The 21,966-nt window shown below is 44.5% G+C and overlaps 1 protein-coding gene across 4 annotated transcripts in view; it reads left to right on the forward strand.

Annotated features, from left to right (window-relative positions):
- Positions 1 to 21,966, forward strand: part of TACC2 (transforming acidic coiled-coil containing protein 2) — a 124,390-nt gene that overhangs the window by 42,626 nt on the left and 59,798 nt on the right. For all 4 annotated transcript variants that reach the window (XM_027906195.1, XM_027906192.1, XM_027906193.1 and 1 more), the window contains 2 exons: positions 4,425 to 4,550; positions 10,991 to 11,122. In XM_027906195.1, coding sequence (XP_027761996.1) covers positions 4,425 to 4,550; positions 10,991 to 11,122 — 258 coding nt within the window. The remainder of the gene's footprint in view (positions 1 to 4,424; positions 4,551 to 10,990; positions 11,123 to 21,966) is intronic.

The raw sequence follows: 21,966 nt of genomic DNA on the forward strand, positions 1-21,966 counted from the left end.
AACTTCTCTATCTTGTCAGGATTTCCACAAGCAGTGCCAGAAAAGTATCATTTCTGAGAATGACTCTCCGTGGTCACGGGTCCGGATGCCCGACAGCAACAGCGCTCTCCTGCCCCGGCAGGTCATTTGGAATTCCCTGCAGGGACTGCCAGCTGCTGGGCACCACCTGGCTTCCTTGGCTTGCTTCTCACAGGTGGGGTGTCGCCTTCAGGAAGCCTTTTACAAAATGCTTTGGTGTCTCCAGAGCGCAGTTTCTGCGTTTGTTTTTCCTTTCTGGTGTTGTTAGCCTGGAAATCTGCAGTGAGGGAAGGGAGTTCTTGCTGCTGGAAGCACAGCCTGGTGTCTGGAGCTGGGCACCCATGTGGTCCCAAGTGGACTGCACAGAACTTTGGGAGATGCAGGTGGTTCCTGCTGCTTGGCCAGGATGATGGCAGGTCCCTCCCTTGGGGTCAGGTGTGACTCAGGTGCTGCTCCAGCCTCGCTGGGCTGGGCTGGCTCTGCTGGGTGCTCTGAGCACCAGCACCCAGACCTGTTCTGCTGATTGCTCCAGTCCCGCTCAGAGGAAGAGCCTGGAAATCCCAGGCACTGGAATGATTCCCTCAGGAGCCAGTTTTGGTATCTGGGTGGCAATGTCTTTCTTCCCCAAGTGTAGAAATGCTGCCACGCAAATGCTGTGCATCAAACCCCCCTGTACGACAGGTATCCTGTTTGCTTTTAATTAACACATGCCAGTTCATCTCCTGGATACCTTCATTCCTGAGTTTGCACAACACCCAGCTCAGCCTGGCTGAGGTGGGCAGGAGATCCTTCCCAGTCTAAATACAAACTGCTGATGCGAGGCACTTAAAAAATCGTTTCTTCTTCAGAGTACGGAAGGAATTTGGAAGATTTTTTTCCAAAATCACGTATTTAAATGCATAAGTAAGTCTCTTGTTGGGTTTGCAAAAGGCAGCATATTTCCTCAAATTTGACTGTGAGCGTGTGTTTAGCTGGTCAAAGTAAAACCTCTGCTGTATCTATAGAGCCACACTTTCCATTTCAGTATTAGCATCTCATATTTTTCCTAAGATTCTGTTGATATTTGAATCGATTTCAAATTACTTCATACGAAGGGGGTGGGGGGGGAAAGGAAGGAGAGAGGAGGGAAAGAGGTTTTTTTTAATTTTGTAATCCTTTGCTTGTATCTTATGCAGCACTTCTGGGCTGTTTCCTGAACAAGTTTAGTTTTAGTTCCTGATACCAGGAATGTTGATTTCTTATATGAGAAATAGCTTATTACCTCCTTCTCTACTAAGTCATAGTCACAGGAGCCCCAAAAATCATGAAAATGCTTCTAAAGAACAGAAATACCAAAGGTGCATAGAGTTACTATAACAGGTTTTTGTTGGATTTTCTACACATAAAGTTTATTCCAGTGAGTGTGGCTAAAGTGTAAGCAACAAAATAAAGTAGGAAGAGATAAATGATTTCTAAGAAGGAATTAATAAAATGGATCAAATTTTATGGGGTGTGATGTGTCTGAATGAATGAATTTGAATGGATGTAGGTGCTGCTAGATCTCTTTCCTTTCTGAAGGATTGCAGTGCAAGAACTTACCAGAAAGAGCAAATCCTCTCAATATTTCCCTGGGATTGATTAGTATTTTTTCTTATGTATGGGTAAACTGAGGCTCAAAAAATTGACTCTTTGGCCCAGGTTATTAGCAAGCCAAGTATGAACTGTGGAGGATTTTGTCTGTCTGAGTTGCTGTACCCAGTGAGCAGCATCTTGTTTCTTGAAGAAAACGAAATGGGGGGTGATGAGAACACTGAGAGCTCAGTCCTGCCTTGCAGTTGTTGGTGCCATTTTCCAGAGATTTCTGGAGTAAGAGCAGGATCTATAAATCTTACCATTATCTCATTAAAAGCAACCAAATGTTTGGGACCAGGAGATAGCAGAGTCTGAAGTGCACATCGGTTTCCCTTGGAGTAAACTTGGAGCTGTTGTTGACTGTTCAAAGGGAGCCACATCCAGCCTCTCCTGATTGGAAAAACATGGACAGGGAGTAAATGCCAAGACCTGTAGCTGCCTTCTGTCTCCAGCACCAGTGTCAAAGTGTTTTAAAACTTGCCTATGAAGTCAGGGGGTTTAAGGTTTGCATCTCATGGTTGAAAGGAGGAGAGCAGCAAACAGACCCACCAGAACACCCAGCCTTTGCTGCCTTTGTGTCCACATGAGCAAGGTTGTGTTTCTGCACATGGTCTTAACTTTCTGCCTTGGTTTGAAACCTTCTTACATAGACCGGCTGTGTGTAAACAGAAGGAATTACACAGGTTTATGCAGTTATTTCTCATTCATTCATTGCTATTTAATGGTTAGTGGAGGTCAAGCTTTGCCTAAAACTTATTATTATTTACATACCTGCCTCCTAAGAGTGACTTGGAAAATCTCTTTTCGAGGATAAGTAGAGGCCTTAAAAGTGAAATTGTGAAACCCAAGAGCCTAAGGACACTTGATGGGCAGTGTCTTTCACTTCTGACACACTAATAACAGGCTGAATCCCTTGGTCTTGGGGCTGAATTTAGTGTGCTTGCTGCAGCTGTTCGTAAGCAACTGCTTATTAAACTGTGAGGTATTTTCCTTTGAAAAGTATTCCAGTCATGCTTGTCATAAGTCAAATTTGGAAGCAGTTTTATGCAGATCCTCTTCCAGGCTCGACCCAGCACTCAGGCAACGGAATGGAAAAAGCTCGTGGCCTTTTTTTGCAGAGAAACAAACTGGCCTGAAAGGCTGGTGGGTGCAGAGGAGTGACAGCAGGGACCTGGTGGCGGGTGCCTGTGAGCCCAAGGGTTGTGATGCCCAGGAATGTCACTTGTGGAACTAGTCTGAGCAGCTTTGGGATGGCTTCATTGTTCGTGCTGCACAGGGCAGGGTGGCTGGGAAAGGAGCAGCTCTACCATCAGCTCCCCAAGCCTGAGTTTCAGGTTACCTTGTCCACAGGCTGCAGAAATTGCCGTCCTTGTGCAGGAGATGTGATGGTGGTGGGCAAACACTTCACTTGCTCACCAGACTGGGGCACACCTGCTCCTTTTACTCATTATGTATGTAAAAAAAACCAAATTGCCAAGTGCTGCTGTCGAGATCTACTTTCTAAACACTCATTTTAAGACAGAGGGGAGACTCCAGTTTGTGCTGTATCTGCAACTCAGCAAGGAGTGAAAAATGGTCCCTTTGTGATAATAAGCCAGAGGACTTCAGAACTTGGGCTCAAAGTTTCCTGCAACAGAATGAGCCCTCAGGTGTGGTTAAACCAGAGAACATGTGGACAGTTAATGACTCAGCATTGTAATTGTTTTTCCCATGTTACAGAATCCTTCAGATAAAATATGGGAAGTGTGAGTGTATTCAGATGGCAGCAAACACTGACATTATCATAGTGAAGTTTAACACTTTGTTATGTTCTTTGATCCAGAATTAAACAGGGGTAGACAGTCATACTGGTTCTTTGGATTTGAAGTTAGGCAAGGTAGTGTTAAAGCTGAGTTTTGTGATTTAGGGCTTTTTATTTTTAAGCTGAAATGCCAAATGCTGAGTGACAGTTTTAAGTTTATGCGCCTCAAGTCCATCTGTGTGTGTACAATCCCTCTGTGTACAGGGTTTTATTCACTTGGCAGTGCAGGAAACAACATGGACACGAGGAGGTTCAGTACAGTGTGAAATTGGACCTCCAGCTTAATGTTACCCATTGTGGTTTACAAAAAGCGTGAGGATTTTTGTGAGTTTTAGGGAAAACTGATGCTTTCAGGGCTCTGGTCTCTGGGTGGCCACATGGCAAAACCAGGTTGAAGCAGGCAACCAAAACACTGTTTTCAGGGGGTTCCCATGGTTTGGTGTCTCTTAAAAACAAACCAACCACCTTCTTCAGCAAGGTTCCTTTTCTTATTGATTCAAGGGTGTGTTTCCAAATTGTTTTCTTTTAGCCCTGAGGTGCTTGCTGGTGCTCAGGGGCACCCTGCTTTCCCTTGGAATGGGACAAGGCTGGGTGTGTGTGTGATCCCTGCAGCACCCAGGACACCTTTGACTCTGTGCCCCCACTTTTGAGCCCCCCCAGCTTTGGGTGAAAGCCAACCTTGAGCTCCTTACGTGGTTTCAAAGGCAGGAAATCTTGTCATTTCTCTTGTTCAGCTCAATTTCTCCTTTGCTTTTCATAATCAGAATCAAAGTGGGGTTAATTTGCAGTTGTATCTCAGACAAAAATCCGGAGGCTTCAGTGCTGTAGGAACAGGAGGGCTGTGCACAAAAGCAATATATATTAAAAATGCCCACTTTTGCTGCCTTCCCCAACACACATCTTAAAGTCTGGGGGTTCAGACAGCAAAGCAAAGTAATTCTGAATTAGCTCAAACCTCTAAAAATGCCTTTTCCCATGTCTTTTCTCTCTGCAGCCCTCCTGGGCCAGGTGATGATACACAGTTGGCTTCTCCCCTCGATCCTTCCGAGCAACCCTTCCCCGTTCCTGCGGCGTCTGGAAATGTTGGCCCCGTGGGTGCTGCGGAGCTGACTCCACAAAGGTACCGTCCAGAGCCAGGCACTGGAGCTGGGGGAAGGGGCTGCACCTGCTGGCTGCTGGGGGTTTCTCAGTGCTGGCTCAGGAACTGCCCTTGCTCTCCTTGGATGGATACACGTCTGTGGAACGTCTGTCAGCAGAGATCTGTGCCAGAATTTACATCCCCCCTTATCAAAACTTCAAAGGAAGACACTGTTTACCTTTCCCTGAGATTGTATCACTTCAGCACATAGGAAGGTGGTGACATGTGAAGGTGCAATATACACCCTGTATTTTTTTAGGTCCTTATCCTCCATTTTATTTTATTTTTTTCTTGGTTAGTTAAAGGTAACTGATCCTTCATTCATTTTCTGTAATTTTGAGAATTTCCTTAATAGGATAATGTTGATTATAAAGCAGGCCCCTGATTATTATTCAGGTATCTCATCTCTGTTGGACTCTGACCTTTTTGTCTGCCTTTGCTTGTGCTGGGAAGGGAAACTGTTGCTTTATTTGTGCTGGTGGCAGTGGGATTCTCAGGATCTTTGGGCATATAAACTTGTCTTAACAGCCAACAATAGAGGAAGCCTTGTAGGGTGTGTGTATCCTTCAGTCACTGGGAGTTCAGTGGAGTGTAAACATACACAGTGTATTTAAGCTAGCATTAAATTTGTTAGCTGAACTCACAATAACGTGCCATCAAAGGCAGAAAGGACCTTGTGTGGTTTGCTCAATCCACCTTAAAGGCTGGGTGACTTTGCTGTTTAGCCCATACTGGTCTGCCACCAGTCCCCAAGCTGGTTTGTCACCGGCTGAGTGAGTCTGTGAAAAAACAAACTTTTGCCTACACTTGGAGTAAGATGATCTAGAGAAGCTTACAGTGGGAAGCAAATGATGTGGATTTCTTCCAGTTCTTGTAAGTTTTTACTCAGAGAGTTGTGCTTCTTTGTTTTTAACAAATGTAATTGAGTTAATTACTGGTTTGGTGTGGTTTTTTTCTTTTGTTTTGGGTTTTGTTTTGTTTTTTTTGGATTCTGTTTTTTTTTTCTGCTAATGGATTGTTGGCCATAGTAGCAAGGCACTTAGAGAAGGGTGAGCAGTAGCTGAGGTGGAGCTGTGAGCTACTTTCTGAATGTGCAGGCAGGAAAAAAAGGCTAACACCAAAAAGTGCCAGAAAGGTTTATTTATGGTCTCTGGACCACATTCTAGAATAGAAGATTCTGTGCCCTTAGGGTGGAAGTTTGCTTTTTGCATGGAAAAAGGCGCACGAGCTGTCTGTGATTAAATGCCACCTTAGGAAACATTTAGGAAGAGCAATCTTCAAGTGTTTTAATTCACTGCCTCTTGTAAACCTCATGAATTCACCCTGTTCGCACTCTCATCTGCATCTGGAATTTCAAGTTAATTATGTTACACCTTTTCTTTTGATGTACTTCATAACTCCTGTCTTTAAAGGGTTTTGTGGTTGGTGTCTGACAGTCTGGGGGTTCCTTGCCCCATCCCAGCTGCACAGGCTGCGAGTGCTGGTGCTGGGCTGTGGTTGTCCCATCCAGAGGGGCTGAGCCCAGTAGGGGTGAGGGCACAGGGACTGTGCAACAGCTGCAGGATCTGCCCCTAGTCTCCATATCCTGTCCTCGAGGGAGCTGCCAGGATTTTTGGAAGGGTTCAGCACTAAAAAGTTGCAGACCAGGGATATTCAGTGTGGATGTAGGTAGTTTTTCAGTTAGGAAAGTGAGAGAGAAATACACCGTTGTCAACTGGAAGGAAGCTGGCTGTAACCAGTTCTTCTGTGTTTGTTTTAATTCTTTTGTTTATTTTTTAAATGCCGCACAAGTCAACTCTTGTCAGTAGTGTTTGCTTTTCTTACTCCTTTGTTTTGCATCCTTGCTCAGCTTGAGATATAAAAGCCTACCTGTTCTCCTTGTACCTGTCTTTCCTGTCCAGGGTGTTGATGTTTGCCAGCTTCTCTTGCTAGAGAGGTTTCCTGGTGTCCCAGCAGTAGAAACCCAGGAGCTGCCACGTGTGCCCACCCCCAGGTGCAGCTGGTTGGCAGAGGAGGGGTTAAATCAATGCAGCTGGACCCCTCCTTTATCTCCTGTGGGTGCAGTCGTGGTGCTGCTTTCTCCCTGCTCTGCTGATTTCCCAGTGGTTTGGTCAGACCCGAACTGGGAACAACGTGATGTTGGTAGCAAATGAAAGTAGTACCCTGAAAACACGTGAGGTTTTGCTCACAGCAAGGACTGGGCTTTTCTTATCCAGGAGCTTCAGTATTTGTTGTTTTGTGTCATTGCCTTATCCCTCATCAACTGTTCACCCGTGTGATGGAGCAGCTTTTTGCTTGTGTAGGTAAGGTGATCATATCAAAGCATTCCTTTTTGGTATTTTATGTAGAAACACTGCCCCACTACTTTTCAACATGTCTGGATAATATTCTCTAATGCAGCACGTGTAATGGGATGTTTCTGGGTACCTCTGCACTGGACTTTGGAGATGTTGCCAGGGCTGCTGAATAGCATGTTTTTTATTCCAGTCTGTCTGCAGTAAAGTGCAATTATAGAGTGTTTCCCCCAATATATTTAGTTATTTACTAAGCAGTTCCCTTTGTTTCCATGTATTTCCCCATCACATGTATTTCCACACCACGTCAGGGGTGTCACATCATGCAGATGGTGTGCACTTTGGCAGGGGAAAATAATGGTGCGTGTAAGGTGGGGGTCAGCTTGTGCTAAATGGCTTCCAGATGGCAGGGCATGGTAAGAGATCAGGCTGTCCCTCCATCTGTCCAGTCAAGAAACTGTATCTTTGTTTTGCTTCTCCAGGACGACTGTCTGCCTCTCTCCTGCCCATAACATATGGATCAGGGACAACATGGTATCATCTGGGCAGTAAGATTTCATTTACTGTATCTGCACAGAAGTGCCCTGAAAAGAATTAGGTAAAAAGTTCACTGGCTGTCCTGCCAAGCATTTCTGTTTAGCAATGAAAGGCCAAGTTCACTCTGATTTGCCAGTGCACGTTGCACTAGGAGAGATTTTGGCTAGACACAGCCTTCTCTTTAGGCTGCAGGTGCAGAGCTCTGCAACAGGACTTGTGTGTTGTATAAGGAATGTTTGGGTTGGAAAGGCAAAGAAGGCAAATAAGTGCCCCAGCTGTACAAGACCACAGCTTAGCTCCGTGGTTAGAGGTGTGAAACATTTCTGAGACGTGTTTATCTGTTCCCTGCAACTTCCTGCCTGTCTCGTGGGGAAAAAACCCCAAACCTGCAAAAGCTCAGGAAAAAAAAAGGCAGCTTGGAAAGTGTTTGCTGCATGAATTTTCTTTATAGTCAAACCATAGCTATCAGGTAGGGCAACTCACTCAGATGCCTTCTTCATGCTAAGGAAAGCTTCTGCTCTCGCATTTAATCTCCAGCTGAGGTTGTGGAGCTGCTGTGGCCTTTAGTCCAGACCAGAGAGAGCTGTTGCACCTCTGTCTTGAATACTGGGGAATGGAAGCTGTGCAGAACCTGAGCTGGCAATACAAAATCTCATGTTCCCCTGCATCAACTCTATGCCCCAGCTCTTTTCATGCACGTTAAGCTGTCATAGGGAATTTGTAATCAGTGGTGGTGGATGCACCAAAAGCTGTGTTGCTTCGTCTGCAGATGGACCTTTCCTGGCCACACAGTTCACAGCCTGTGGAGTTGTGATGCTCTTGAGCTGTGCTCCTCAGTGTTAACACCACAGGCAGGCAGAGGCACTCAGGATTATCTGTACACACAGAGAGTCAGAAAGTGACTTTTGAGGTTTACTTAAACAGAGATGGTGCTTGAAATTTTTTTTTTTTTTTTTCCAATCAGCTCAACTCTACAGGATAGAGACTGGTCAATGGATAGTTTATTGTGCACTGAGAAGACTTGGCCCTTTTGGTGGTATTCTTGCTACACCCATTAGAATGTTACCAGTTGGGAAATAAGTTTAAAGGAACCCTTGTTTTAGTAGGAGCTGTGGAGAGGCTTTAATGCAGCCACTTCATGTCTGAGCTGATACAAATCCTGTGACTTGATACGTGTACCTGAGTTAATACAGCCTTCGGCTGGAGAGTTTACAGTCTCTGTTTTGCTCTTCTGTGTTACCCTACCTAATTTTTTTTTTTTTTTCCAATCTGAACCATTTCTGAGCTGCTTTGCTCCTGCCTGTGCCCTAAGAGCTTACTGTGAGCAGCACCCACCTGCAGGTACTGCCCATCTGATGATGGGGCAATAACCAGGAGCTCTGTGCTGGTTATTATTCCACCTGCAAGCCCTCCTGAGCAGTGCCAAAGTAATGATGTGGCAATATTAGCCCCAGCGTGGCGTGATTAGCCTCACAACCTGCTTTTCATGGCTTCACTCAACACTTCTTGGTACCGTGGATCCCTTCCTGGAGCGACAGCACGAGCAAGGCAGCTGAGGCTTGGCAGGAGTGGCCTTGTGGGAAGCCAGGATTTGGTGGTGTAAATGAAGCTTGGAAAGAAGAAGGGAAATTAGCTGTGGATTTTAACACATGCAGTACAGTAGCTCGTGAAAGTAAGCCCTGTGCTTTGTGAGGGCCAGGGAGCAGAGCTCCTGTAAAAATGCTCGTGTGTTGATAGCAAGCTTTGCTTTAGGGTGAGGAATGACATTCATTAGTCAAACTGTGTATCTGGAAATTGTTTTATTTTATGTGGAAGGACTTAAAGGGGTAAGCTGAAAGGCTGCAGGTGGTCATTGGGGCCTGTGTGAGAGGGGAGCAGGTGCTGCTGTGAGCAGGTAACAGGGAGGGCTTTGTGTGCACAACACCAGGGCCGTAATTTTTTTGTATGCCTGTGGTCCTTTTGCTTGGCTGAGCCCTCTTGTGAATTGTTTGGGTTTTGCAATTCTTTGTTTCCTCTCCAAACAGATGTTCAGCATTCGCTTATTTTTAGCAGTTTACTTTTTTTTTTTTTTTTTGCTTTAAAATCTTACTTTCACTGCTCTCCGTGTGCCCCTATATAGTCACATCGCCTCTGTATAGATGGGATCCTGTTGCTATATTAGGACAAAGACATTTTTAGCAAAGGACAAAGGCCTTTGCAGGAAAAGGGAAACAGCTTGCTTTGAAATCACTGATTATTTATTTATTTATTTGTATTAACTTGTGTGCTGGGCCAGTTTGGACAAACTGGGCAAAGGGAGGGAGGAAGGAAGGAGTGAGCTTGTAAAGCAGAGACTGTTTCTCAGAAGTAATAATTGTGTAATTATCCCATATGGTACAAAGCAGCTTTATGGATATAAGCTAATCAAGGTGTAAACTACTCTCAGAAAGGGCTTTGGTTGTCTGAGTAACTCAGTGCACAGGCACTTTAGGAAATACCTGCTCTCATGCTGGGATGTGGTGTTACTGAAGTTAGGGATGCGGTTTAGGCTTGTTCTCTGCACACTTGATTCTAAAAAGAGCCTGTCCCTGAACCTTATTAACTCTTAATTAGTAACACAATTTAATCTACCTTCTCCAGTTCCAGTGTCATTACTGGAGGAAGGGGAGAGAAAACTTTTTAAAAGGAGTGGCTAAGATAGCAGTTTATATTTAGTTCGGGAAACCTAAAAGAAGCTTCTCAGCCAAGGCCTGGTTCCATCAACGTTTCCATAAACATTTGTGTCTGTATCTTGGGAAGCAGAAGCTGGCAGGAGGGAGGCTGCTCTGTGTGGCTGCTGCCCCAGGACGTCTGTGTCCCTCTGGTATGTCAGAGGTGCCCTGGAAGGGACACTGTGAGGTGACAAGAGCCTACACCGTGTCTGCTTTTGGGACATGAAGTCACTGGTTATTTAGTTCTTTTTCTGTCAGTGGTTTAAGGAGTGTGGCCAAGACCAAGGGGAGGAGGGTGGTTACTGTTCTGCTTCTGAGTGTGGGTCTTGTGGGGCTTTGCTGAGCAGAGGGACTTGTAGGAATCAACAAATACAGCAGCATTACAGTCCTGTAATCTTAACATTCATGTAATGAGTTCTGGGGTTATTGTGTGTGGTTTGTCTTTACAGCATAGGGAGAGCTTTTGAAGTAAAAGTGTTTTATAATCCCAGATTTTGGGTTTTTTTCTTCCTGCAAGACAAGTCACTTAATTGAATGTTTATATTCTACACTGGGGAGAAAGGGCTGTGCGAGAACTGCAAAGCAGTCATTAGTGATTTATTTATTTTACTAATTTCATATACAGTTAAATTCCTCTGGCACTTGATCTTATGGTTTGTAAGAGCTGTCAGAACTCTGCAGTGTTACTGATTATGTGGTCATCTGAGAAATTAAACGAGATAAGGTTTGTAGGGAGAAGTGATGTGTGGGAGGTGGGAGAGAGATGGAATTTGGGAGGGGCTGATGTGCCCCTTAGAGCTCCTTATAGATCCAGCCAAAGTTCATCCTTTAAGGAGACTTCCCTAAAGCTTCACGGGCACTTCAGAAATTTGTCAGCTTATTTTTAATGGTTGTTTTGCAGCACTTCCAAGCCCGACAGCTGCAGAGAAGTTGACAGCCCCGTTTCTGAGGATGAACCTTTGGCTGCTGCCCCTGGTGATGGTGTAGAGCTGCCTGCTCAAGAAACAGAGGTTTTCACAAGGGAAAAGAAGAGGTATGGTGCTATTTCATATCTTACAATGAATTTCCACGTCTGTACAACGTTTGCTTAAGAAATGGTGCTAGTGTGAAAGAGGGAGGCTGAAGAACTTAAACAGGTGTTTTGTGGAGTTATGTGAACACTTTGCTGTGAGGTTTTGAATCCAAATGTTAGACCATCGAGACCTGCCTAATCCAGGATATTTACTCATAAATACCAGAAGAGGGAGCTTGGGCTACACTGGTTATTACTATTCTGATATTTCCTGCTATTTTTAAATTAATATTCTTTAAGTCACTTTTTTTTTTTTCACCAATATTTTCCTTTCTGGAAGTTCAGTTTTGGGATTTTGTTTGTATTGGAGTTTTTTTGGTGAAGCTGTGCAGGATCAGGTTATATTCAAGAGAACTGCTCTGCTCATTCCCCTTCAGATTCTGCCAGCATCTTCCCCACCTCAGACTATTGATTTGCATCAGTAGGGAAGGAAGAAGTTGTTCAACTTGGTTTTGCTCTTGCTGATGAATAAATGTTGTATTATCTTGATTTCAAAGTTAAGTGTTTCACTGCTTCAGGTGTGCATTGGTTGTTGCCTCAGCGTTTGATAGATAGCATTTTTTGCTTGGAAAACCCCCCAAAATGAGTCATGGAGTGATTTAGGTTGGAAGGGACATTAAAGATGATCTGGTTCCAGCTCTCCCATCTCAAATATAGTCGAGACAGGACGTGTTTGGATATTCGTGTCAGAGCTTCAGCTGCCGCCTGTCTGTGGGTGATTAACCAGTCTGCTCCTGTGGCTTGGCAATCAGGGCCTGCCCTTATTGTGACATCTATTAATGGAAAAGGTCACAGCACAGCTGAGAATATGAAATGGGCCCTCCCTGGAGAGCAGCAATCTCCACCCCACCAATACAGACCAGCAGGTTGTGACAAGCAGTGTGCAAGTGCTGGAGGTATTTTTTCTGAATTGAAGGGTAGATTCAATGGCCATTCTCTAAAAATTGAGAGAAATGGGCAGGTGAGGTTGTAAGTTAAAAATATTCACCCCAAGATGCTGGCTCTTTCCAGAGAATCAGCCAAAATTGTTTGAACTGGACTGAATTTCATGTTCTGTGAGTGCTTTAGTGTAGTCACAGATGACTGTTGTTTGCAGATCCAAATTGAAACCACCAAAACATGTGGTATTTTTTTTCCCTTTTCCCTAGAATTCAGCTTCAAGGAGAGGAGGAGTAATTTTAGAACCCTGCAGGCAAGCAGAGCTGCTGTGCTCACATATTTAGATTGGCTTCTGCCTCTGAAGTTTCTGATTTGTTTTGGTGTTGATGTAGAATGTTTAATAATGTGTGCATAAGAAACTCTTGGATAGGGTAAACAATGGTTTTTAATTAAGTAGAATCATAGAATCATCCAGTGATTTGGGTTGGAAGGGACCATAAAGACCATCTCATTCCTCTTCTTCCCATGGACAGGGGCACCTTCCACTATCCCTGGTTGCTCCAAGCCCCTTCCAGCCTGACCTTGGACGCTTCCAGGGATGGAGCAGCCACAGCTTCTCTGGGCAGCCTGTTAAATTAGCAGAACTGCTTAATGCAGAATTAAAATCCAGCCCAGGGTGTCAGTAACCCAACTGGACACTGAGGATAGTGGTTTTATCACCCACAGGCTCCTCCTCCAAATGTGAACTTGTGTGTTTGTTCTTTTTGTAACAAGAACACAAGACTTTCACAGATCTTAATGGAATTTAAGATGCACACAGAGGTGAGAATCAGAGTGTTCTGTGGGACAAAAGGTAATTCTTGCATCCTCTTGAAAAGCAAACCTCTTACTGTCCAGATAGCTGTTTGCTGTTATAATCAGCCCCTTATGTAAATTCTGAGACTATCTTGCGTTTTTATGTGATTCATGTGTATCAAATCAGCCATGGAAAATAAGTCTGCAAATTGAGTTATGTTTCACTTTGTCACATTTCTGTCAACTGCCTGGCAAGGTGCTGAACTTCTGCACAGGCTGTGCCACTGCATGAATTTCTGCAAAATGGATCCTTGAGGCATTTCAGTCTCCTCTGTGATTGTCATGGTCACATCATGAGCTGTGTCACAGACACTTTACAGTTTGTGCTGAAATTGCTAGAGAGAGTAACTGGTTCTTTATGGGAGCTCTGCAGAGAGAGCTGGAAAGGCTCTGAGGAGCTGATCCATCCCTTTGTCCTGGAGGGAGGAGAGATGGATGTGATCTGTTCTGTTGGTTTCGTGCATGTCCTCATCTGTAGCCTCAGGAGCTGCTTTCAGAGCTACACCCGTGGTGTTCTCTGTTGCTGCTGTGGATGGAGAGGTGGGTCCTCCTTGTTGTCAGGTGTGGGGCCAGTTTTCTTTCAAAAGCTAAACCAGACTGGACTCAGATCATTCTGAGAGACTTGGGATAGACAGGGAGCTTCTGCTGATCTCTGAAATTAAATACACATTTCTGCCTCACCTAATTTTCCTGAAATGAGCACGGAACCAGCTGGAAGCACAGCGACAAATTCTTCTGGAAGCAAAAAGTCACAACAGTCTGTACAGAAAACTCTACTTTCTGTCTTGTTGTTTTCCAAAACGTTTCATGATTCTTCTCTGGGAGGAAGCAAAGCTGAGTAATTGGTGTCACCCTGAAAAGCAGGATAAGCTTGATGACTTCTGGGTTTTATTTGCTTGGTCATGTGTTAAAAACAAACTTTCTGCTTTTGCCCATCTTTGGAGAGGCTTAGTGTAAAACTTAGCAAAGAAAATTCAATGTATTGCCTTCATTTTTGACCGATGCTGATAATACTAGACTGAGTTGCTTTTAATGATGTAATCAAAGCCAAGAAGGGATTAAATGGGATTCAGAAACACAAGGTTTTTTTTTCCCTCGGGGGGAATTCAACCCTTTTGAAAGGAATGTTTCTACATTAGGTTTACAAGTGTACTGGGCAAGGAAGAGATGGGAATTACAAGTGAAGGAGTGTTTCATTTATTTATTTATTTTATAATAGCAACAGAATGAAGGCATTGAAATGAAGCCGTTTAGGTCTTAAATAAAACCCAAGGAGATTTGTTGAGGCTTTGTGGCTGACACTGTGAAAGGCATTTACCACCTTCTCAAACACAACATAAAAAAAATAGATGCCTTCCACGTAACCAGCCAGTCTGTAACAAATGGACAGGGATGAGCCACGCTGGTGCTCTTCATCCATTTTCTCCATTCCAGGTTTTTAAAGGGGATTGTCTCCTGAGTGACTGCTCAGCCCCAGGCAGGAGGATGCTTTGTGTTGCTCAGTGTAGATCTCTTCAGCCTATTACTGAGTGGCAGCATCAACTCCTGGGACCTCTGCTGTGCTTCAAGCCCAAAACATTGTGGACTAAGTGCATTTTCTTATACCTGATGGTGGGACTGCTGTGGTGGGGTCCCCAGGCGAGGAACTGCATCCTTCAGGCTTCCATAAAACAGCAGCAGTTCAACAAGTAGCTCCCAGTAACTGCATTTTTAAGAGGCAAGGCGTTAATGGGTGCTTGACAGAAGTGGGAAATGTCACCTGTTTTGTAACAGTGTCTTTGCTCAGAATTTGGGCTCTCTGGGGCGTTCTGCCTGCGTGTTTGCTCAAAGAGAGCAATTATTTGTGTGTGTTGTGAAGCTTCTCTCAGTATGTGGCGGTGGACAAAAGGGCAGTGGCAGCCCCCTGTTTGCTTGTTATTACTGTGGATTTTACAGGTTCCCTCAGGCAATATATGGTAATTTCCTTGCTGCTAGAACAGGTTCAGCAGCATGAAAATGAATGTGCCACTCCAGTAATTAATCCATCCACAAGGAGCTTTTAGAACGGCATCGATCATCTTGCACCTTGCAAAACTGTGGCACTGCAGATTCAAGACAGGGATTACATACCTGGCTTGGGTTGCTGTTCCTTGGCACTGTGGCGAGCTCTGAGGGTGCCAGAGGACCTGATGCTGCCAGGAGGGTGGAGGGCTTGTAGGGATCACCTCTTGTCCCGGTGCAGGTAATACCTGGGCTAGAACTGCTGGGTCAGCTTGTACTTCGTATTTAATAATTGCTGTTACACTTAAATATGGCCTGTGCTGTTTTGGGGCACTCTACCCCCTAATGCTAAATCTCCTAAGAACAAAAGCATAAGGAAATCCTTGAAAAATACTGGAAATGCTTCAAACCAAGTTGACTCTTTCTGAAATCACACTGAAGCTGTAAGCTGACTTCTTTAGGGAAGTCATTTGACCACCCATCCTTGGCAGCTGCAGCAAAGACCTGCACCAGGTGAGAATGTTGTTCTTGCCTGATTTTTTTTTTTAATCCTGCATTTTCATAAAGTTGATTCTTCACTTGGACCCCGAGGGCGAGAGACCTTTGGATTCTGCCTCCTGCAACCTCCTGCAACGAGGTGCCCCTGGAGAGCGTTATCCACACTGATCTCACCAGCTGAGGGCAGGTGCCTGAAAGTCCTTACAAATGTCAGTCCCCTCCTGGCATTAGGCAGCTGCTTTCCTAAGAAGCTTGGCTCCAGCTGTTATAGGGATCTTGCACCTTGGGATGTTTACAGGCTTAGAAAGAGGTATGGAAGTGAGATGAGATGAGATGCTGTTGTCTGTGATGGTGGTTCTGCAACTCTGGCACATGGAAATGTCGACAGAGCTTTGAGCATTTGGCTCGTGGACATGGTCTGCAGAGGCATATTCAGCAATAAAACAAACTCTCTCCTTTGGTGTGGTTACACTTGTGGTCCCAGCCTGAAACCCACTTGGAGAACAGGGGTTTAAAGTTTTGTTTGTGACCCGGTGAATTCAGGCCCAGTTCTTCCAGTGCTGGCACAGAACAGACAGAATCCAAAATTGAAGGGTCTGTGCCTCAGCAGGAGGGGAAAGCAAAGGAGCAAATGACAGGCCCTGGGCTGCATGAAGGGAGGTGGCTGAAGAGTTTTTCGCTGGGGTTTGGCTGCTCTTGAGCCTTCACTTGTGCCTGCTCTGTAGGTCTGTGTGGTTGCAGAGCCCTCGCTCCTTCGGGGGGATCCCCACGCAGCCACCGAGGAGGGAAGCACCCATACCCAGGGCTGTGCTCAGCTTTGGAAACCTAATCCCCCTCCTTGCACGGCCCCTTGGTTTCATACAGCGCTTTTGGGACGTGGTGGAATCTCGTGGGGTGTTGAGTTCTCACGTTGCTGATGGTGATTCACTGCTGACCTCTGAAGGGCTGCAGCCCCCCCTGGCATTCTGAGCGGCACCTCTTTTGTTATCCTTGCAGTGGGTTTCCCATGCTGGAAATTTCAATAACTAAGCAGGCATTTTGGTTATTCATAACTCTTAATGCCATTAATCTCACTTGCAATTTAGATTAGGCAGTGACCTTAGCAACCCAACAGTGATCAGTGGGAAGAGGGGCACAGTTATGTTTTGTTTTATTTAATTTTATTGAGTTTTGCATTTACTTTTATTTGAAACCCCTCCTAAAGTTTATTTCTTGTCCATCCTGGTTGCATCGTCACTGGTCGCTCCTTTTTCTCTTTGAATTAGCAGATGGGAATTCTGTCAGTGTGCTCAGGCTTGAAATTCTGAGACATTGTGTGTTTTCATGGAGAGTGTATCAAAGCAAACAAAGCACTCACACTGTGGTAATTAGATAAGTGGAGGAGTAGACAATGTGTTTATCAAAGTATTAGATCTGGAAGAATAAGTTAAATCTGTGAAGCCTTATACCTACTTTCTCCTTGTGTTATTTTGTGGTGTATTATTTTAGGTCGTGGTGACACAGATAGGGCTGGGTTATGCCAAGTGATGCACAGAGGCAATTGAACAAATTGCTTCTATTTTTCTTGCAAAGTGTATTGAAAAATGTCCCACTGATCTAACTAATACTCCCTAATTATTTTACTGCTCAGATTTCATTTATGCTCTCCAGTTGTGAATCAGTGCCCCACTCTGAGCCCACTAAAAAATAAATGCTGCAAAAACCCTCTCAAAACACCCCCAAACCCCACAGCTACCAAAAAAACCCACTAAACCAACAAACCTGTAGTTTCAACCTCATGGTCTGTCATTCTCCCTGTAGGCCTGAATTTCTGATTTATTCTGATCTGGAATGGGATCAAATTAGGCATAACTGGATTTTAGAAGAATGGCGATTAATGTACCTTTAAATGGTTAATTATAGACTATAATAATATCTTAATTATACTGTGGACATAAACTGGACATGACTGTTTATTAGCCACACTAAAGCATAGATGTTACAATTGATGCTAACCTTTCACTGGTTTTTGCCAGTGAAACCAAAATGGGACAACAATGTTGCATGTTTCAGGTGACTTTTCATACTTGCTCTTCCATCTGTAGCACTAAGTTGCTCATAAAACTAAGGGAGAGAAAGAAAGAAACCTGCTTTTCTTCCACTGCTCTTGCAAGAGGTCACTCCTTTCTCTGACGATCTGCTTGGCCCTCCAGGAGGTAGTGTTTGTTTGGTTTGCTGTTCGAGGAGGAATTTTAAGTGACTCCTCAAGGCAAGTGGAAATTATAAGACCCATCCTCTCTTGCTCACTTTAAAGAGGGAGGTAAGACCAAGGAGCAAAAAATCTGCCTACAGGAGGAGGAAATTTTGCAGGATAAAAACAAAGAAAAAGGGAAATCCTGGCTGTCCTGGGACTGAAAAAGAAGGAAAAAAAAAAAAAAAGTGTGGTGAGCAAAGAAACACAGAAATATGCACAGGATGTCTAGACCTGTGTATTTTTGTGTGCAGCCTATAATGAAGGATATCGAATTCTTTACAAACCTTTAAACTGCTTTCTGTACGACCTTTAGAAAGGTGAACTCCAAAGGTGGAGCGCCCACGTGGCTGAAAACAGTCTGCTTGTGACCTTCTCTGTATCACCAGGATCGACACTGGTCCCGGGAGAGTTGTTTTTCCGGGAAGGATTTGGCAGACAGAGCCTGCCCCAGGAGGGCTGGTGCTCCTGCGAGGCTTTTAGAGCCCGCAGGAGTCTCCAGCCTTGGGTGTCCTAAAAAAGGCTGTCGCCACTTCACTTCAAAAGGTGTCGATGCTTTTATGTGCTAATGCGCTCTCAAACGCTCAGCCACCCTCCCCGAGGCACTGGTTTGCCTTCTGACTCTGCCTGTACAGAACAGTGTTGGTTTTTGTGAGCAGTTTGGTCCTTTTAGCCCTTTAGGATGTTGCTGTTCCTTAGCAGTGTGATAATGGGGATACCCTTGCCACGAACCCTTTGATACCAGGCAGCCTACAAATAAGGGAGGCTTTGGGGGAAAAGCTGCATTCAGGCTTTGGGGTCCAAAGGCAGTAGTTTATAAATATATATATATTTTATTGAGGGGAGAACTATGTTTAAACAATAATCTATTTCTTTAAACATTTTCCCTTCTTTTGTTTGTTTGTTTCTCTGTAGACAGCGCTGTTCCTCTGAGCTTCGGCAGCAGCTTTCAGACACCAGAGATACCCCCCCCCCGCCCATCCCTTTTTGTTTGGGATGTTTGGTTTTGCTCTGTCTCTGCAGTTTGCTTTATATGGTGGTGGTTTCTGCGCAGTAACCTCAATAATGCATTACAGCTCGGAGGTATGGCTTAATATTCACCCACTCCTTCCCAAGGGGATGGATGTGTGAGGAAGGCTTTCCTTTCAGGGGGCTCTTTGATGTTTCTGTGTGTGTGTATGTGTGGCCAGACAATCAGCATTTACAACTCAAGTGAATGCCTGGCACAGTGGACTGTGAAACCAAGGGCAAAGAAACAGGACATAAATTTCAGTATATCGTAAAACTTGTCACGGTCCTGCCCAGCACTGTTTTTTGGTGGAAGCCAAAAATTTCAAAATGGGGTGCAAGTGACCCAGGTCTGAATTTATACATAAACATGAAATGGGATAAGACCAAATATTTAGGAGCCTGTACGGTGTTATAAACAGCTAACCAGCATTCACCCAGTTTCAATAAAACATTAATTTTGTCTAGGCCAAAACATGGCTCTTGCTTAAATGGATGAAAGAGGCAGGAAGAGAAAATGATAAGTTTTAAAGGATGGTAGTGAATACTTAAGTAGCCTTTTTCAGCAGTGGGATCACAATAAGATGTTACATGGCTGTTCATCCCCAGGCTGAAATGCCTGGGGCATCCTTAAATCCTTTGAAGCTACAGTGGGATTTTTTTATTTTTCTTTTTGAGCTACATCTCTGTGTTTTTCAGGTTCCAGAGAAGTTCTTTCAAAATGTACTTACGGTGTCAACGCAGTTCTTATATCTTTAAAAGCCAGCTCTAAATTTAGCACTAAATTGATGCTTCTTGGCAGGCCTAAAGGGTGAATTGGAGCCAGGCAGGAGAGGGAGAAGCACAGCACACCTTTTTTTTGAGAGACCATGGCTGTATGGAGTTTTAAAATATAAAGTAAAATGTGTTGATATAAAGTCACTCTTAGGAATTTTTGTGTCCCAGTTGATACGGTTTTGGTTTCCTAATTTTAGTTTCTCTCCCTGGATCTTGTTGCTGTAGCATTTGTCGGAGCTGCCGCTGCTTTCGAGCACCTCACTCCTCTTTGTGCAGGTGTTTTTGGGTGTAGCGGACTGAGCTTCTTCATCTTTGGCCTTCAGACAGTTTTCCAAGGCTCCAGGCAGCTCTTCTGGCCAGTCAGTGAAATGCTGACATTAAACTGATGGGAGCACATCCATCAAGGTCTCGCTGGTGTTGCAGCCCATGCTCTTGTTTCACCTGTGCTCCAGTTCACATTTCTAGTGGGACTCGAGGGTTTGTTGAATAGAGACGTTGGGGAATGGGAAAAAAAAGCTTTCTCCACTATACAGCTTGTGGAAGGACCGTGCTGCCTCAGAATAGGATTCAATCCAAGCCTTCTTTTACTGGGCCTTTGTTTAATAAATGTTCATGTGAAACTTCAGGGCGTTGACACAGGCATTTTAAGTGTATTCTTTGCACTTGTTAGGAAGATGCCACAGTATCCCTGTTTTCCTCGCTGTCAGGACAAACAGTGCCTATGTTCTCCCTCTTGGCTTCCAGGTACCTGCTAGGACTTTACTTAATATGGTGTTTGCCTTTCTACGGATTTTTCTTTTCTCAGTGTCTTCCTTTTCTCTGTAACAAATAAAATCCTGTAGGGAGCTGTTATGGTATTCAAAAGACCAGTTCAGTAGAGCTGCCACACGGAAAACTGAAGCTGAGCTGTAACCTCAGCCTAATAGGGTCTCTGGATACAGGCATGTAATTTTAATCTGTTGGCTGGTACCATTGATTTCCCATATTGGATAGCGATGCTGGAGTTATTAACCATTTCAAATCTACTGCCAGAGAGCACACAGGACTTTTCATACACTCTCTTCACATTCTGTGTTTAACTTGCTTGGGAATGGCAAATATAGAAGGTACCACCTTGGCAAGGGAGTATCAGAAGTGGGAGCTGCAGCAGAATTTGGGGGTCAGTTGTGGCTCAGGGACCCAACCCTGCTCCTGAAATCCTGAAGCTCAGTTCCTGAGTGAGGCAGAGCTGCTGCTTCTCTGGGGTACTTGAAATAAGTGTTGAGCAATGAGACATTAGACATGAGGGTTTGGCTTTTACCAGAAACAAAACAACTCCCAAATTATAACTTGCTTGGAAGCTTGAGGCTGAACAAAGTGCTGGCCCACAAGCTTTCCCCCTTAGTTTAAACAAAACAGGGAAAAGAAAAACATCGTTTACTTTGAGGCCGATCATAAAACAGAATTTAATTTCAGGCAGCCTCTGGAAATGAATTATGCTCCGAGTTCACTAAACATCCTCGATTCCTCTTATACCAAGAACAACTTACTGTGGGTGCACCCAGAGAGCCAGATGTATTCATGCACAGCTATTCAGCAGTTGTTGTTCCTGTAAAGCAAGCAAACCCAACTGGATTTCCCTGTTTGCAAGCAGGGAAAAAAACTGCAGCAACTGCTTAAGGTGTGAGCCTAATTAGGCCTCCATAAAGCATACAAGCAGTGCTGTGGCAGGTGCTTGGAAGTTAGTGTGTTTTAATATTTCTGTTAAATTTAGCTGATCCTTTTGACCTCTCCACCCTGTGATGTATCCAGAATTGTTACATAGCTTCAAGCCATTTCTGTCCCCGGAGTTTAATTCCTAGTATAGTCAGTGATGCAGCTGATTAATTTTTTTTTTTTTTTGCTCCTTTGGTGATGTGAAACACAACTTGCATGTGGAGCATCTGTTATTTGCTGAAGGCAGGGATGTGGAGAGCGGTGGTGTGCAGCCTTTCCAGTGTGCCATGCACATAAATTCCCCGTGCCCTGGCGTCTCCAAGTACCAAGCAAAAGGATGAGCTTATCTGTGGGGCTTGCAGTGCTGTACTTTGAGTTCAAAGATCCTCTCCATGAATCGCATCCTTATCAGATGATGAGCATCCCCACCTCGCTGTCCAGCAAGGGGGTCTGTGCAGGCAGGAGCAAAATGGTTAAATTGCCCTGATGTCTTGGATGGAGCTGCTGGTCGGCTCCCACATTGGCTTGTTTACCTTGGCTGCTCATGATATTCTCCCTACGTTCCTCATGGAAGATTCCATTTTTTTTTTTGCAAGAGGGATGAGCTCATTTGCGAAACGAGAAAGAAAAGCAGCCGTTCTGCTTGTTAATCCTCTCTGCAACCGTCCTGATACGCACAACTTGCCTGTTTATGAGAGGGAAATGTATGCGGGGCACCCAGTGCACACGTGCATTTGCATTTCAAATCAGCTGAGTCAACACAATATAATGGTCCTGCCTGCATGTCCTTAGAGAGCCACAGTAGCTGACAATGTGTGCTTAAAGGGAGGGTCTGCTTTTCTTCTTCGCCTTTTTTTTTTTCTTTCTTTTTTTTTTTTTTTTT

This window comes from Empidonax traillii, unplaced genomic scaffold (assembly GCF_003031625.1).
Source record: "Empidonax traillii isolate 1590-97213 ecotype Southwest subspecies unplaced genomic scaffold, ASM303162v1 scaffold1257:size348801, whole genome shotgun sequence".
Lineage (NCBI taxonomy): Eukaryota > Metazoa > Chordata > Aves > Passeriformes > Tyrannidae > Empidonax > Empidonax traillii.